Source organism: Acinonyx jubatus, chromosome E1 (assembly GCF_027475565.1).
Source record: "Acinonyx jubatus isolate Ajub_Pintada_27869175 chromosome E1, VMU_Ajub_asm_v1.0, whole genome shotgun sequence".
NCBI classification, from domain to species: Eukaryota; Metazoa; Chordata; class Mammalia; order Carnivora; family Felidae; genus Acinonyx; species Acinonyx jubatus.
In genome coordinates this window covers 9,930,387-9,947,476 of record NC_069397.1, presented here as the reverse complement: position 1 = coordinate 9,947,476, position 17,090 = coordinate 9,930,387, and the positions used below count along the sequence as shown (strand labels likewise).

General features: G+C 40.1%; 1 protein-coding gene across 1 annotated transcript in view; it reads right to left on the bottom strand.

Annotated features, from left to right (window-relative positions):
• The window catches only part of AKAP10 (A-kinase anchoring protein 10), a 78,233-nt gene extending 61,374 nt beyond the window's left edge, over nucleotides 1-16,859 (bottom strand). The window contains exons 1-3 of the mRNA XM_027047640.2: nucleotides 16,596-16,859; nucleotides 6,446-6,493; nucleotides 954-1,136 (exon numbers count right to left, since the gene is read on the bottom strand). Coding sequence (XP_026903441.2) covers nucleotides 954-1,136; nucleotides 6,446-6,493; nucleotides 16,596-16,683 — 319 coding nt within the window. The 5' untranslated portion in view covers nucleotides 16,684-16,859. The remainder of the gene's footprint in view (nucleotides 1-953; nucleotides 1,137-6,445; nucleotides 6,494-16,595) is intronic.
• Nucleotides 16,860-17,090: the final 231 nt, after the last annotated feature.

The window sequence follows — 17,090 nt, the reverse complement described above, 5'->3', positions numbered from 1 at the left end:
AGGGAGAAAGAGAAGCTATTTTAACATAATAGGGATCCTACTACACACAGTTATGCGACCTGCTTTTTAAACTTTCACCTTAGGGGCTCCGGGGTGGCTCAGTCGGTCAAGCATCCGACTTCAGCTCAGGTCACGATCTCACGGTCCGTGAGTTTGAGCCCCGCGTCGGGCTCTGGGCTGATGGCTCAGAGCCTGGAGCCTGTTTCGGATTCTGTGTCTCCCTCTCTCTCTGCCCCTCCCCCGTTCATGCTCTGTCTCTCTCTGTCTCAAAAATAAACGTTAAAAAAAAAAAAATTTAAACTTTCACCTTAGATATTTCTCTATGTTATCTTCAGATTTTTAAATGGCTACCCATTATTTCAAATACAGGTATACCACAACTTGACTGCTTCTTCATTAACAGATATTTACCTTGTTCCTCGCTTTTTTGCTATCACAAACAACACACACATACTTGGATATACATCTCTTTGCATATATGTAAATATATCTGAGGGCTAGATCTTATATTTTATATTTTGATAAATACTTCCAAACTGCCTTCCAAAACATTTTCATCAATTTATACTTCCACTAAATAGGAGTGGCCATTTCTCTTCATCTACATTAACATTCAAATTATCAAACTTTAAAAATATCTGCTCATGTGTTGGGGGAAACTTATTTAAATTTGCATTTCCCTGAGTATGCATGAAGTGAGGCATCTTTTTCATATAATTAGTAGCCAAATATATTTCTTCTGAAAATGGCCGATTTTTCTACTGAGAATGCTTCACATTTTATACTTACAGGAACACAATAGAGTGCCATTCATTATACTTATAGCTGTTATTTTAAATACGTTTTTTCAAAGCCTGTTCCAATTGTAATTCCAGTATCCTCCAGCAAGAGTTTCACATATTACACTCAAATCCTTCCTTCTATTGGAAGTTAACAAAAAGTGAGTCACTTACCCAGGTCACCAAAATGAGCAGCCTCCATGTGGCTTGGCTGCTTCTTAAGTGTTGCTGTCCTGCTACTTGAGAAGGAGTCCATGTTGGCAGAAATGGCATTGATTGCAACATGACTTGGTCCTGCTGCCTCCAGCAAGGCATGATTTTTAGTGCTTTTTTGTGGGGAATGTACAGATATTGAAGCTGTAATTTTTCAAAAACAAATGGTTAAAAGTTAAATGCAATTTGTCTAAAACTGTCTCAGAAAAGGGCTTTAAGAGAACCTTAAAAATTAAATTTTGTAACACCTCTCAAGTATGCACTCAAAAATACTTAGGGGAAAGGTAAATCAATCAAGGGGCAGAAAACTGGAAGGAAATGTCCAATTATTATTTAAAACTCTCAAAATATTGTGCTAAAAACGAAACTGAAAACAGAGAGCTTTGAGAACTTCTGATGATAGAAAGTGCCAAAGCCAGGAAACATTGATATATGGACCCTTTTCAATTCCTTAATCCTTTTTTGTCCAAAGAACAAAAAACTGAAACAAAATAGGGGGGAAACCAGAAAATACTCTTCAGAACGCTTATATTACTTTCACTTTTTATTCTCATTTTTTTTAAGTAGGCTCCACACCCAACATGGGGCTTGAACTCATGACCCTGAGATCAAGAGTCACATGTTCTAATTAATGACTAAGCCAGCCAGGTGCCCCTTATTTTACTTTTTAATTGGGTAACAAATTTCTCTATTTAATAAAAAACATTTCTAATCAAATTTCAAGCTGCTTAAACACAAAGCACACTTAAAAAATTCACAAATAGGGGCACCTGGGTGGCTTAGGTAAGCATCTGACTTTGGCTCAGGGCATGATCTTGCGGTTCATGAGTTTGAGCCCCGCGTCGGGCTCTGTGTTGACAGTTCAGAGCCTGGAGCCTGCTTCAGATTCTATGTCTCCTTCTCACTCTGCCCATCCCCTACTTGCGCTCTGTCTCTCTCTCTCTCTCTCTCTCTCTCTCTCAAAAATAAATAAACATTAAAAAACAATTTTTCTATTCACAAAATATACTTTCTTTAGTAGTCTGAAGAAAGATCCTATTGACGTCAGAATAAAGAGACTAGTTACCTATTTATTAATAGGAAATAATCAACTCAGTATTATAATACTGTCAAAGTAATCCTGTGACCTTGTTGCTACACAGCTGGATCAAAATTCTAGCTATCCCCCCAAACATCAATGACTCTTATTCAAAGTTTTGAAGAAGTTTTGGTTTAGCACATTGCTATAGCGAGAAGGATAGAAGAGATACAGGTCACCTAGCATTCCATACCCCACACCCGCAAGATAAATACTCTTAGATAACTAAACTTGTAGCCACCAACACTATTTATTTTACTACACTGCCAACAGATAAGCACTCCTCAATCTCAGCAAACACTTCCCACAGATTCTGAGCAATACCAGGTAACATTTCTTATGAAGAGTACAGCATACTGTAATTCACTCTCTTACTCTTCGAGACATTTTGATAAATAGGATAAAGCAGGTAAGAACATGAATGTCCATACCTATTTGTCGGGTACCTATATTTACCAGTCATTCAACAAGAGTTGGGAGAATTACAAAATGGAGTTGTCTTCAAGAGATTTTTTTCAGTTTTAGAATCAAGTCTTGTTTTTTGTTTTGCTTTCACGATAAACTGAAGAGAGCAAAATCATTTTAGCAAGTTTATAAGCAATAATGATTTTTTGTATAGATAACAAACTACAAATAATATTCTGTAAGAACGGGTAAGATTAATGGTTTCCTTATTAGATGTATATAATGATACAAAATGCTATTAATTTATTTATTTCTCCTCTTTCTTATTAGAACTATTGACTTATTATTTTTTAATGTTTATTTTATTTCTGAGGAAGAGAGAGACAGAGAGAGAGAGACAGAGAGACGGAGCATAAGCAGGGGAGGAGCAGAGACAGACAGAGACACCGAATCTGAAGCAGGCTCCAGACTCTGAGCTGTCAGCACAGAGCCTGACACAGAGCTCGAACTCACAAACGGTGAAATCATGACTTGAGCCGATGTCGGACGCTTAACCGACTGAGCCACCAGGCGCCCCTTATTTTAGATGTTGCTTCCAGATAGTCTACCTTCCTTTGGTTTCCATGGTACTATGTGCTCCTTAATTTACTTTTCTACAGAAAATATCTTTTTTATCTGTGCCTCCCTTTCAAGCCCTTAGAACACATTTATTAGTCCACTGTGTCAGATATGATCTCCTTCCATGACTCCTCAGGACCCCCTCCTTCCTGAGGTTCTCTGTTCTTCTACTCTTCCTGCTAGAAACAACATTTATTCTCAAACCTCAAATTATTGCTACAGCAATCTTTTTCAAACATTTTTTTAAACCGTAAACACGCTCTTTTTTCCCTCCAAATAAACTTAAGTGAGGACCCTGATACACCTGTAAAACAAATCTCTAAATAAAATAAGTATCTAAAACCTAAATAGATATCTAAAAGAGATTTAAAAAGAGAGTTACTAGTAACTGGCGGATTCAAGGGGAGAGTCTCACTCATGCCCTGGACCTCCAGCAACAGCTCCTAGATTGTACCTGTGTGGAACTAGAACCCCAGTTGAGAACCCCTGACCTGTATCTGAGACCTGTCCTTTGATCTGGGCTTTGATCCTGTATCTGTAACAACTTACTACTAGCTATTCTCACTTCGACTTTACCATATCAAGACCAATTTGTCCAAATATCAAACTTACTGCATCTTCTTACAAACTAAATCTCCTACTCGATTTCCCTGTCTCTGTTCAATCTGCAAGTCTCCAAAGCTCAAAATCTTGGACCCATTCTTTTTCGCTCTATGTGTTTACCTGCCAAGATCTGTTGACTTTTCCTTCAAGATCTTTAAACATCTACTTGTCTGTTTATTATCAACACCACATCTTTAATATAGGCCTTTCTGCATTACAGTAAAAGAACTTCTAGGATCTCCTCCTACAAAACGCTTTCAAACTAACCTTTCATAAATACTGTATGTAAAGCATCAACATCCTGTTCAATAGCCTGCAGGCTCCCTATTTTTCTGTCTCAACTCTCTTTTCTGGTCTTTATGACCCTCATAATGGTATCACTCTTCTGTAAAAATATCTTTACTTGTCTGGATGAAGGTCCCTCTGCCCAACATATACCCAAAGAAACAAGAAGCTGCGCTGGTAGGAGAAAAAGAGACAAAATCGCCTCTTTCATTCAAATCCTTCTTCTTCAACTTTTAGATACGTTAAGTCCCATTTCTATAGTCTTCCCTACACTCCATTTGCTGATCTCAAATTCCTCTAAACTCCTCACAGCACTTCATTTAACGAAGTCAACATATTGAGGGCCTCTCCTGCTAAAACTAGAAAACAAGAGCTACCAATGCAGTACGGGTTGCTTCATAGACATTTTTGGGGGTACGTTATTCCATTATTTCTCACAACAATTTTGCAGGACCAGTATTTTCCCCATTTTGGAGATGTGGACACAGACAAAAGTTAAATACTTTGCCAGAAGTCAACGAGATGGTAAAGAGTCATTTGTTTCAACATGAAGGATTTCAACTTTGGTCTGCCAGACTCTAGAAAATCACTTTCACCTCTGGATGGAAACTCAGACTCTAGAATTACTGTGTGCATAAAATATATGTAAATGTCTCCAAAGTATCTCCCACCCAACATGCCAAAACTGAACATATAATTTCCCAACCTGTCTCCACCAGTCTCACTGTTGGACAAACCAGAAAAGTAGGTGTCAACCTTAAACCTCCCTTTCCCTTACATCTCATATTTATTCAGTAACAAAGTTCTATCCATTTTAGCTCTAAACTGATCTATCCAGATCACTTTATTTCCATCACTACAGATTCTAGCCCATGCCATCTGTGGAATCACCTGATTAACATGCCTCTCCCCTACCAATCTATAAGTTCAAGGACTACAGGATCCAAGTCCTTTTTGTTCAGTTACAGCCGCAGTTTTTTGGCTAATGCCTAGAAGAGAACAGGTGCTCAAGAAATGGTAGTTATTAGTATGTTGGGGTATTTGCTACTATTCTGCATCTAAGTTCTAATCAGACTGCTAACTTCGTGAGGGCCTGTTTCCTGTCTTGCTTCTGTATTATTCCAAGGTAAGTCAGGTAAGCACAGATTATATATTGTCACAGAGTATGAACATGGAACTTTTTAGCCTCATATAGACTTAGAAAGTGAGGCAGGCCAGTTCTCTCATTCTGCAACAAAGAACCGAAAAAGGTTACATCACTTCCCAAGGTCATACTGTTAGTAGCAGAGTTTAGAGTAGAAGATCTGTGTGCCTGAGACATCAAAGTCTGTTCCTTCTACAATCAGATCCTGTCTTCACACACACTGCTTGCTAAGGGCTTGAAGCCAATCAAATTTTGCTTGAGGAGGGCAGTATGAACCAATGTGGAATCCAACTGGCTTTAAATTATCAGAAATAAGCAGAAAATAAGACTGCAAGCTACCCTAGTTTTTCCCTAATTTTATAAATCTCTTAAGTTATAATCAGTCTCTCTGGCAAATTGATCATATACAGTTAATACTCACTGCTAGCTACATAACAAACATTTGAAAGAAAAATCTAAGCAGCAATCTACAGATTTCATGTAAATAAATTTTCTTGAAGAAACTTACATGTAACAGCTATAGAAACAATTTCCATCATAATCTTCCATTCCAATCTTTGTACATGGACATGATGAAATCAGTCAAAACTATAGTAGGGATCACAACCTAAAAAAGCATGCTCTAACCTATAAATAAGGGCAATATATTGACTACAATAAAGTACTCTGAATAAATTTTAAGACCATTCATCCAAAGTAACAGAGAAGTTCAAGCTGTGATCATCCACACTTCTGGAAAACCAAGCCTTAGAAGTGGTAGTTCTTTCACTTAGCTGTCAGCTCGGTTCAGAGTATTTTTCGCTTTTTGGTTTTTTTTAATTTTTTTTTTTTTAACGTTTATTTATTTTTGGGACAGAGAGAGACAGAGCATGAACGGGGGAGGGGCAGAGAGAGAGGGAGACACAGAATTGGAAGCAGGCTCCAGGCTCTGAGCCATCAGCCCAGAGCCTGACGCGGGGCTCGAACTCACGGACCGTGAGATCGTGACCTGAGCCGAAGTCGGACGCTCAACCGACTGAGCCACCCAGGCGCCCCTTGTTTTTTTAATAGAAAGACAACTAATTGCTTTTAGGAACAATCAAATGGGTGATTAATAAGGACTGGTTTACTGTATCACTAGGACAGCCAACAAGCGCTTAGTAAAAAGCCTATCATGTGCTAGTAAGTATATAGGCTGAACAAGGAAGTAAGTCACAACCCTAATTCTAAAAGAAGACAGAGACGAATAATGGCAAAAGAAGGGGGAAGATACCAGGATTCAATAGCCTATAAATGCAGAACACATCACTTTTTAATACAATGGAATGACGTGGAACTCACCTTTAATTGACTTGCCATCTGAGGTCTTCTCTTGTTCTTTGCCTTTCACTAGAAGATAAAAGAGCATCGTGAACAACTTTTACAGTCGAAAAGATCCATTCTATATGCTGTAAAAATTAGACAAGCTTTATTCTAACAGATGAATATTCAAAGTTGTACAATAATAGAATAAGTGCCTTGGGAGGGAGACCGGGCAGGACAATTGTCGGGGGAAGTTTCTCTAAGGAAGTGACCTTTGAACATCATTCATTCATCCAAGAGCACAAGCACGGAGTGTGCTTACAGAGAGACAATGCAGAACACCTGGGTTCCAATTCTAGCTTGCCACTTATTACACAGCCATGTGATCCTGGACAAGTTACTTCTCTGGGTCTCAATTTCCTTGATGTATAAAATTAGGTCAGTAATAACACCTATCTTAGAGGGTTGTGGGTGAAAAAAATAAATATTTGTAAAGGGTGTAGGAGAGTAACAGGCACACAGTAAATTTAGGATGTTAACTAATATTATTAAAAGATGCCTAGGGGCGCCTGGGTGGCGCAGTCGGTTAAGCGTCCGACTTCAGCCAGGTCACGATCTCGCGGTCCGTGAGTTCGAGCCCCGCGTCGGGCTCTGGGCTGATGGCTCAGAGCCTGGAGCCTGTTTCCGATTCTGTGTCTCCCTATCTCTCTGCCCCTCGCCCGTTCATGCTCTGTCTCTCTGTCCCAAAAATAAATAAACGTTGAAAAAAGATGCCCACTACTAGATACATCCTGAGGAAAAGAGTTCTTTGTATCTTCTATCTTACTTCTTGTGTATTACCCTCACAGTATCCAATACAAACATTCTAAACTTACCTTCTAAACTTCTAAAACTCAATCAAGGCCCAATAATTTCTCTTAAAAAGCTATATAGTTTCTTCTCCATTACAGAAAACAGTAGAAATTGTACTGCAAGTATGCTAGTAATATAATATCCAAGAAAGGAAGGTACATGGCAGCTTAAGCAAAGTGTGAACTCTTACAGGATCTAACCTAAGACTATTTTTAACCTTTCTTACTTTTCTTCTATTTTTTTTCAACATTAAATTTTCTTTAACCTCACCACGAAAAGCCAGTCAAAATAAGAAATCTCAAAATGTGACCATCTCTCTACTTGTGCTCTTAAACACTAAACACCAGTAGCAGGAAATAACTAGCTCTCGCGGTATCTGATAAATCAATCTGTCAACAAGTTATTTGAGTGCCTCGAATGTGCTAGATACTCTCCTGGCTCAGAAAAGAGCAGTCCTGCCTTCAAGAAGTCTACATGCATGAAGGTGGAGACCAACACGGACAAATATAAGATCATTGCAGGTACTGATCACTACTCTTAGGAAGATCAAACAAGGAAATGCAGTAGAAGGGACTGGGTTGCAGCCCTCACCACGGCGTTTGCCAACTGACTACATCTCCCACTTGAAACGTGAACTTGTCTTGGCTTCCATAGCACTCCACTCTCCTGGTTTTCCAGCTGCTCCTTCTCAGTTTACCGCCTTGCCAACTTCTCCAAGTGCCCACTGGGAGTTTCTCAGGGAAAGGGTCTGAGCACCTTTTCTTTTCACTATATACACATACGTATTTCCTGGCTGAGCTTACCCATTCTTAAGGCTTTCAATACCAAACGTAAGTTGTGAATCCTCTATTTCTATTTCTAGTTTAAATCCTTTTTGACCTTAAATTTAACCATCTCCCTGTCATCTTCCATAATAACACTAGTCCAAAACGGAACGTACCATCTTTTCCCAAACCTATTCTACCTCAGTCTTTTCTCTCACGAATGACACGATCACCCCAGTTTCTCGGGCCGAAAACCTGGAAGTCGTTCTTAACATGCCTCTCTCTTACCTCCTACACCCAAACCACTTCTAAGACCGACTGACTTTACCACCAAAATATATCTTCACAGTTCCACTTCCATCACCCTCAATACATTCTCATCTTACAAATCAAATCTCCTAGTTAATATTTCAAACATAAAAGTACACACACAATCCAGCTTTGCCAAATATTAGAGGTCTGACTTACCTATTCCCTCCCCTGAAATATTATACGTATAGTTAAAGGATCCTATGAACCACTACCTGATCCCATTGCCCTTCTTCCCTTCCCGGAGATAAATTGGTCCTGAATTGGATGTTTACTGCCCTGTATGTTTTTAGACTATTCCTACAAATGACTTTTAAAAATGCTATTATTCTGTACATCTTTAAAAATTGCATAGGGGCACCTGGGTGGCTCAGTCGGTTAAGCACCTGACGTTGGGTTTCAGCTCAGGCCATGATCTCACGATCTCACGATTTCATGAGTTCAAGCCCTGCATTGGGCTCTGTGCTGACAGTTCGGAGCCTGCTTGGGATTCTCTCTCTCCCTTGCTCTCTGCGCCTTCCCCACTCACACTGTCTCTCTTAAAATAAATAAACTTAAAAAAATTAAAAGTACATAAACAGTATTTTTCTATACATATCTGACACTTGTATCCATTCCATAATTTCACTTTCGTCCATACTGATGCAATTCTAGTAGATTCATGTAGCTCTAGTTCATTCACTTTAGCTGCTTCATTCCTAAAATGCACTTTTATTTACCCATTTTCCTGTTAATAAACATTTAAGTTTTATTTCCCAGTGTTCATGATCACAAACATCGATGTGATCAACAATCTAGTATGTGTCTTCCAACGTATATAGGTAAGAATTTCTCTAGGATAAAACACTAGAAATGGAACTGTTGGGTAACCAATGATGGGTATTTTTTTTTTAATTTTTTTTTTAATGTTTATTTATTTTTGAGACAGAGAGAGACAGAGCATGAATGGGGGAGGGGCAGAGAGAGAGGGAGACACAGAATCGGAAGCAGGCTCCAGGCTCTGAGCCATCAGCCCAGAGCCTGATGCGGGGCTCGAACTCACAAGCCGTGAGATCGTGACCTGAGCCGAAGTCGGACGCTCAACCGACTGAGCCACCCAGGCGCCCCGATGATGGGTATTTTTAATGAAAGTAGCTATATAAATGTTTCAAATGTCACTTGATGGTGTTTTGAACTCACTTCCTTGATTTCCTTTGAGGGGATACCTTTCATGTTTATTGGCTGTTTAGGTTTCCTCTTTTATGGGCTGCCTATTCATGTCCTTCATCCTTTACTTATTGGTAGGAATGCCATAGTATTCTGGATACTAATCATTTGTGTTGCAAATACCTTATGTATATTTTACTGTATGGAAGCTTTGGGCACCTGGCTGGCTCAGTGGAAGGAACATGATCTTTATCTCAGGACCATGAGTTTGAGTCCCATGTTGGGTATAGAGATTACTTAAGTAAAAAATAAACAAATAAATAAAACTTTATTGCATGGAAGTTTTAAACTTTAATTAGCTAAATTTTCATTATGTGTACTGTATTTTCCTGTCTTATTGTTTAAGATATCTTTTCCTGGGCGCCTGGGTGGCTCAGTCGGTTAAGCGTCCGACTTTTGGCTCAGGTCATGATATCACAGTCATGAGTTCAAGCCCCGTGTCAGGCTCTGTGCTGACAGCTCAGAGCCAGGAGCCTGCTTCGGATTCTGTGTCTTCCTCTCTCTCTGACCCTCCCCCGTTCATGCTCTGTCTCTGTCTCAAAAATAAATTAAAAAACATTAAAAAATTAAAAAAAAAAAAAAAAGATATCTTTTCCTACCCCAAAATCAGATTTCCCCCCTATATTTTCTCCTATGGTTTCAAGTTTTGCTTTTTAAAGTTCCGGGTTCTTATCCACCTGGAATTTATCTCTCAGAGACTGGGAAACTACAGCCCATGAGCCAAATCAGGCCCACGCCTAGGTTTTTATATAAAGTTTTATTTTAGCATAGCCATGTCCATTTATTTACATACTATCTATGGCTACAAGGATAGGAAAGAATGAGACAAGAGACTCTATGGCCTGCAAAGCCTAGCAAATATATTTACCATCTGGTCTTTTACAGAAAGTTTGCTGACCCCTGGTGTGTATGATAGGAGGTAGAAAATACAGTCTTTTCCCAGAGGAATAATGAGCATCATTTACTGATTAGTCCAACCTTTCCCAAATGAACAGAAATTCTTTGTATACTAAGTTCCCACACATACATGGGTCTGTTTCTGAGCATTTAATTGTATTGTCTTAGTTACCTAACCATATAATCAGACTTTGGCAGGGCCAAGTCCTCTACCTTATTCTCTCTTGAAACTATCTGCCATATTAATTACAGGGTTAACTTGTTTTGATCCTAAAACCTCCATGAGAGTTTTTAAAGCAGCACTGACTTACTTAATGATTAACTTGGGAGAGTTCACATCTTTCCAGTACTATATTTCTATCCATGAACATAGTATACCTCTCCATTTATTTAGGTCTCCATTCTTGTCCAATTGGGTTTTGTAAACTCCATAAAGATTTCAGTCTTTTGTTTTTACTGGCATGCAGTGATACAAGTGAATTTTAAATACTTACATATAAATGCATATATTTTAAAAACCCAGCCAAACTCTTTTATGAGTTCTAATAGTATGTGTGTAGATTTTCTTCAATTTTCTATGTAGGTAAACATGTTATCTGGGAATTAGAATTCCTTTGTTCCCCTCCTTCCCAAAACTTAAATTTCCCTTCTTTTTTTGTTATGTGTTCCTGTGAAGACTATATTAGCTTTCTTTTTGTCTTATATCTCTAATATATTTTCCCATCCTTTTACTTTTAACCTTCTCATGATCCTATTTTTATTTAACTAGTATACAGCAGGAATCCAGTCTATAAATCACCATTACTTCACCGTCTGGGGCAGCCCATTTCTTTTTATTGTGATTACTACTCTTGATTTATAAAGAAGACCATTCTTAAAACTTCAGGACTATTAATTTGTTGATTTCTCTTGGTAATTTTCTATATTTTGCTTTCTGTATTTTGAGACTGATAATAGGTACAAAGCAGTTCAGAATTTTATTTTCCTAGTACTGTGTTCATCCTATGATGTAGTGACCTTTTTAGCCCTAATAATGTTTTGTGCTTTAAAGTATGCCATCTGCACACAGCTTTCTTCTGGTTAACATCTGTCTGCTTTTTCTTTCCATTTATTTTCAATTTTTCTATGTTCTTATGCTTTAGTTGTGTTTCCAGTAAAGAGTTTATGGTTGGATTTTGGTTTATTATCCAATTGCTTTATCTTTTAGCTATATAGCTTTTTGCAAGAACTTGGTCTATTTATATTTATCGTGACTACTGATCTTTGTAGGTTTATTTCAGCCACCTTATTTTGACTATGCTTTTTGTTTCTATACATTCTTTTAATGAAACATCTAAAACAGAGACAATACTAGAATTTGAATAACACTCAGGTTTGAGCAACACTCAGTCTTCTCAAATCTTAACGTTATGCTGTACTCGCTTCAGAAAAATTTTCAAAAGAAATAAAACATGCAGGTGCAACTGAAGTCTCTCCCTGATCTCATTCCCCCTCTCCCTATGGAAATAATTTCATAAATTGAACATTTATTGTTTCCAACCATATTTTTACTCTTTAAATACATTTATGTATCCATAAACCATATAAAGCATTGTTTGAAAGTTTCTGACCTTTATACAAGTGGTCCTACAATTGCAATTCCCAACAGCAGTGTACCCTAACCAAATCTTGGTATAGTCAGGCTTTAATCTTATCCCTTAGGACTTCCCAAGAACTTTACTCCCACAAATTAACACCTCTCTTCTCTATCATTTTCTCCTCTCTACCAGATCATTCCTATCAGCATACAAACGTGCTCTGACATCTTTTATCTTAAAAAAAAAAAAAAATCCCTTAACCCAAGAGCCCCTTTTAGTTCCTTTTCACTGCAAAGTTTCTTGGAAAAGGTGTTTTTTAGTTTTACTCTTGCTACTTTCCACACTTCACATGCTCCCCTCAACCCATTCCACGGATACTACTCTTAAAGTGACCAATTACTTCCACATTAACAAACTGAGTAGCTATTTCTAACTTGATCTTGCAAGTGACATTCAACACAATACTCCCTTCTTTTTGAAACATTATCTTCTTTTAGCTTCCATGACATCGCACTCCTATATGACTGGCACTTTATTTTTGATTCTCCTTTGTCAATGGCTCATGTTCCTCAATTTCACTTTTTTAAACATTTTTAAAACTTTTTAATGTTTATTTATTTTGAGAGAGAGAAAGCAAGCAGAGGAAAGGCAGAGAGAGAGGGACACACAGAATCCGAAGCAGGTTCCAGGCTCCGAGCTGTCAGCACAGAGCCCGACACGGGGCTCAAACCCACAAAATGTGAGATCATGACCTGAGCTGAAGTTGGATGCCCAACCAACTGAGTCACCCAGACGCCCCTCTCAATCTCACTTCTAAAAGCTGGATTAACTCCAGAGCTCTCACCTAGGCTCCCTTCTTGTCTACAGTATGGCAGGAAATGCTACCATGGTCACTGAATTCATGATCACTCCTCTTCTTGGCAAGAGGACTGTAACCTAGCACATAACTGGCTAGTTACTTTACATTTCCTAGGAGCCTCTGCAGTTAGCTATGACCATACGACTAAATTCTCACCAATAGAATATGACTAGAAATGGCTATGTGCCACTTTCTGGCTAAAGCTGCTCCTTCCTCCTTACCACGCGTCAGAAGACTGAGGACAGACAGAAGGGGCTATGACATGGCTTTGATAGAAGAGACCATACCCTAAGGGAAGGAGCTGTAACAAAATGGGAAGAAAATGATCCCTGAATGACTGTGAAGCAAAGCCACCCAATGACCATCACACTCAAGAGAGTAATAAAAATCTCTCTTGTCTGAGCCATTACACTTCAGTGTCTCTGCTATAGCCTCTCAACGTAACTAATTCACATATTACAGGCATTCTCTAGGTGATCTCTACAGAACCGTACATCCCACTGCCTCCTCAACACACCCCATGGATGTCTGAGAGTTGTCACCAACTCACAACTGCCAAAAGACAATTCCACTCACTCCAAGTCATGTTAGCTCCACCTCCAAAACATATCCCATTCCCAGTAAGTTCCAGCCTTTTTCTGGTTCCTTAAACACAGCCAGTTCATGCCTGCCTCAGGACATTTGTGCTTCCAGTTTTCTCCGGCTACAATGCAGTCCCTTTCATCTTTTGTGAGGCTGGCTCTCTCTCCTCATTTAGATCTCAATCTAAATACCATCTTCCCAGACAAGCCTTCCTTTATTATCTGAACACAAATTGTCATCCTGTGATCTACTCCCACATCAGTTTAAATTCCCAGCACAGCACTTTTTACTAGCTGATATTTTTGTTTTATTCACTTATTCAACAAATTATTTACTAAAATCCTAACTATATCCCAGGCACTGGACCTAAACCTGGGAATACAACCACGAACAAAACTCAGCTTCCATCTTCATAAAACACATAGTAAAGCAGATGGTGATAAATGCTGTAGAGAAAGTAGGGCAAGGGGATAGGAGTGCAGGGGCTGGGGGCTGCAATGTTAAAAGCAGGATGGACAGAGAAAACTTCACTAAGATGCCAGATGATCAAAAACCTGAAGGAAACGAGGGAACAAATAGTGGGTATCTGTGGGAAGGGGTTTCCAGACAGAAAATGTAAGTGCAAAGGCCCTGAGGTGGGAATGTATTTTACAACAAAGAGGTCAATATAAATGGAACAGTGATGAGAAAGGAAAGCAGGAGATGAACACAGGAAATGGGACCTCAATAAAGGAAGGCCAAGTACAGGAAGTCACAGGAAAAATTTGAAAAGAGATGTGGCATAATGCAATTTGAAAATATACCATAGGGGTCAAGGAGGGAAGGGAAACCAAATTGAAACCTACAGAAAAATAATTCCGTTCTTGATTTTCATAAAACCGGCTTCCTCTTAACATTTAAGCTGAAATTTGAATGACATCCTTGAAGATGTTAAGGACTTCCTTAACTGCCCAATCTAAACAGAGATGACTGCCTAGACCAGGGATCAGGGATAACGAGACAAGGTTGAATTTGGATATGTTCTGGGGTAGATCTAACAGATTTGATGTAGATATAGAGTAGGAGAGAAAGAGAAGCTCAAGAATATACTCAAGTTTTAGCCTGAACAATTAAAAGGCCAGAAATGGAATTTATTGAGGTGACAAAAAATCTGGAGTTAAATTTTAGATATAGTGAGTGAAAGATCCATGTGTTAGTCTGTCATTTCTATTAATAGATATACCTATATCTACTAGGTAGAGGTATAAAGTGGACTGACAGTTGGATATACCATTCTTAATTCAGGAGAGAGAATTCAAGCTGGAGATGTAAATTTCAGGAGTCATCAGCATATAGGTGGTATTTAAAGACTGGATGGGATCCCTAAACAGAAGCATCTCCAGCTTCTACTCTTGCCACATTCAGTCTGCAAAAAGCATCTACAATGATCTTTTTATAACATAAGACCAAATCACTCCTCTTTAAAAATGTTTAAATAATATCATCTCTGCACTTGGAATAAAACCTAACAACTATGGCTTACAAAGCTCTGAATCTTGTCTACCTCTCTAAGCCCAAGGCACAGTGGCCTTCCTTCCTTCCTTGAAGGGCACCAGACTCTTTCTTGACTCACAACCTTTGAACATGCTATTCCCTGTGCTTAAAGTGTTCTTCCCTACCCTCTGTGACCTCCTACAGATCCCTCAGCTCTGAGTTTCAAGGTCACCTGCTGAGGCCTTTCTCTATCCTCAAACCAAAATATGCTTCTTCTCTCCAGTTCTCTCTATCGTAATATGTTATCAATTTGTAAACACACATACATAAGAAAGAGAAATTTCTTGTCTGTCTGCCCCAGCAGACAATAAGTGCCATGGGTGCAGGGACTTTGTCTTGTTCAGGGCTTAATTGTGAGGGCCTAGCACAGTGCCTGGCAAGCAGCAGACATTCAAATGTTGAATAGAGACAACAGTCTTATTATGCAACATGCAATTTGCCTCATTATACACAGAATGCTTTCTTTCCCCTTCAAAAACAAAACTAAACACTGTCAAACAAATTAGAGCTTTTAACTATACCAAGGTATGTTATCAACAAAGCTTCCTTGTACCATTTTACAGGTTTCCTTCATTCAGCACTGCATTCATTCATCACAGCTTCATTCACTCACCCCATGACATCAGTTACTAAAACTCGGCCGTGTACTTAAAAGGAATTCTTGAATTCATAGCTGAATGGGGCCTTTACCAATCATCTAATTCTCAGTTGAGAGAAGAGAAAAAAGTGGGTTAACACTTTTCTGTCCCAGGTTACAGGCAGTAGCAGAGCAGACATATGAATCCACGTTCCTGTTTTAGTGTTGCTTTTTGTTGTTGGTTTGTGTGTGTGTGTGTGTGTGTGTGTGTGTGTTTTCTGGTACATTTTCTCTTAAATAACAAGAATTCAAAGCACCACCATCATCCAAAATGACCTACACTTGTTCATTCTGCATATATATTTTTAATGACACACAACAACTTTATCCAGGATCAAAATTAAGCTGCCTCTACTTAAAAACTGGGCAGCTATTAAAACGGAAAATCAGAAATATAAGCAGTTTACAGAGTGAGCGTCCCAGTAGTTAGTAGACTTGCTAAGTCATCAAAAGAACTAGTTTCTTTCATTAGGGAACTTTTAGCAATAAGTAATGTTATTTTAGGAAGTGCAGAATCCCCTTCCCCCCCCCAAAAAGGAGGAATCTAGAAAACAGCACTAGTTGAAGAAAACATTTTCACATGTTGCTTTGACACATAAAACCCTCAATATTCTGAAGTCAGAGACTTCCTTAACAAGGTACTAAAGGAATTTCCTTTTTTTTGATTCACAGTTTAGACACACACACACACACACACACAAACGCGAAGGCTGTTTTTTACGCAAACAGGCATTAACTTGGATGAATTTCGGCAAACACTTTCGGACCAGCGAGACAATTCCCCTGACCTCGCGCGAGGAAGCCACCTTCTCCCTCCCTGCAGAGTCCGGGAGCAAAGCGAGGCACGCAGGGGGCGTCTGCGCGGAGGCCGAGGGCCCCGCCGCCGCCCGGGAGGAAGCCCGTGCAGGCCCACCTGCCCCACCGCCGCCCCTGAGGCCCGGCCTGGCTCCCCGCCGGAGCCCCCCTCTGCTACCTTTCCGCCGGAAGAAGGACATGGCGGGGCCCGGGTCGGGGCGGAGGGCGCGGGGGGACTGTCGCGGGGAGGGCCCGGCTCCCCTCATTCAGCAACCGGCCCGGACTTCCGGGTCCGCAGCGGCCGCCGCACTAGCCTGAAAAGAGACCCTTCTTCCGGGTGTGGGCCCCACCGCCTCCTCGAGTAGCCCAGGCAGCTCCTGCCGCCATATTATCAACAAGCCGCCCGCCCGGAGTTCCGGTCCTTCCCCGCGCGAGGCTTCACGGGAGGCCGCGCTGTCGGCCCCGCCCCCATCCCCGCCTCCTCTCGTGGATGCGGGGGCACGCGCCCGCCCCGCCCACATGACCCTGCGCGCGTGCGGTCTGTGCCCTTTCACTGATACCCGGTGGCCGGGACGGACGGCGTTACTGTCCGTGTGCTTTCTCCGATATTCGGTGGCCCGGACCTGCGGCGGTACCCCGGCGCAGCTTGGTGGTGCCCGGCTGCAGCCCCGGG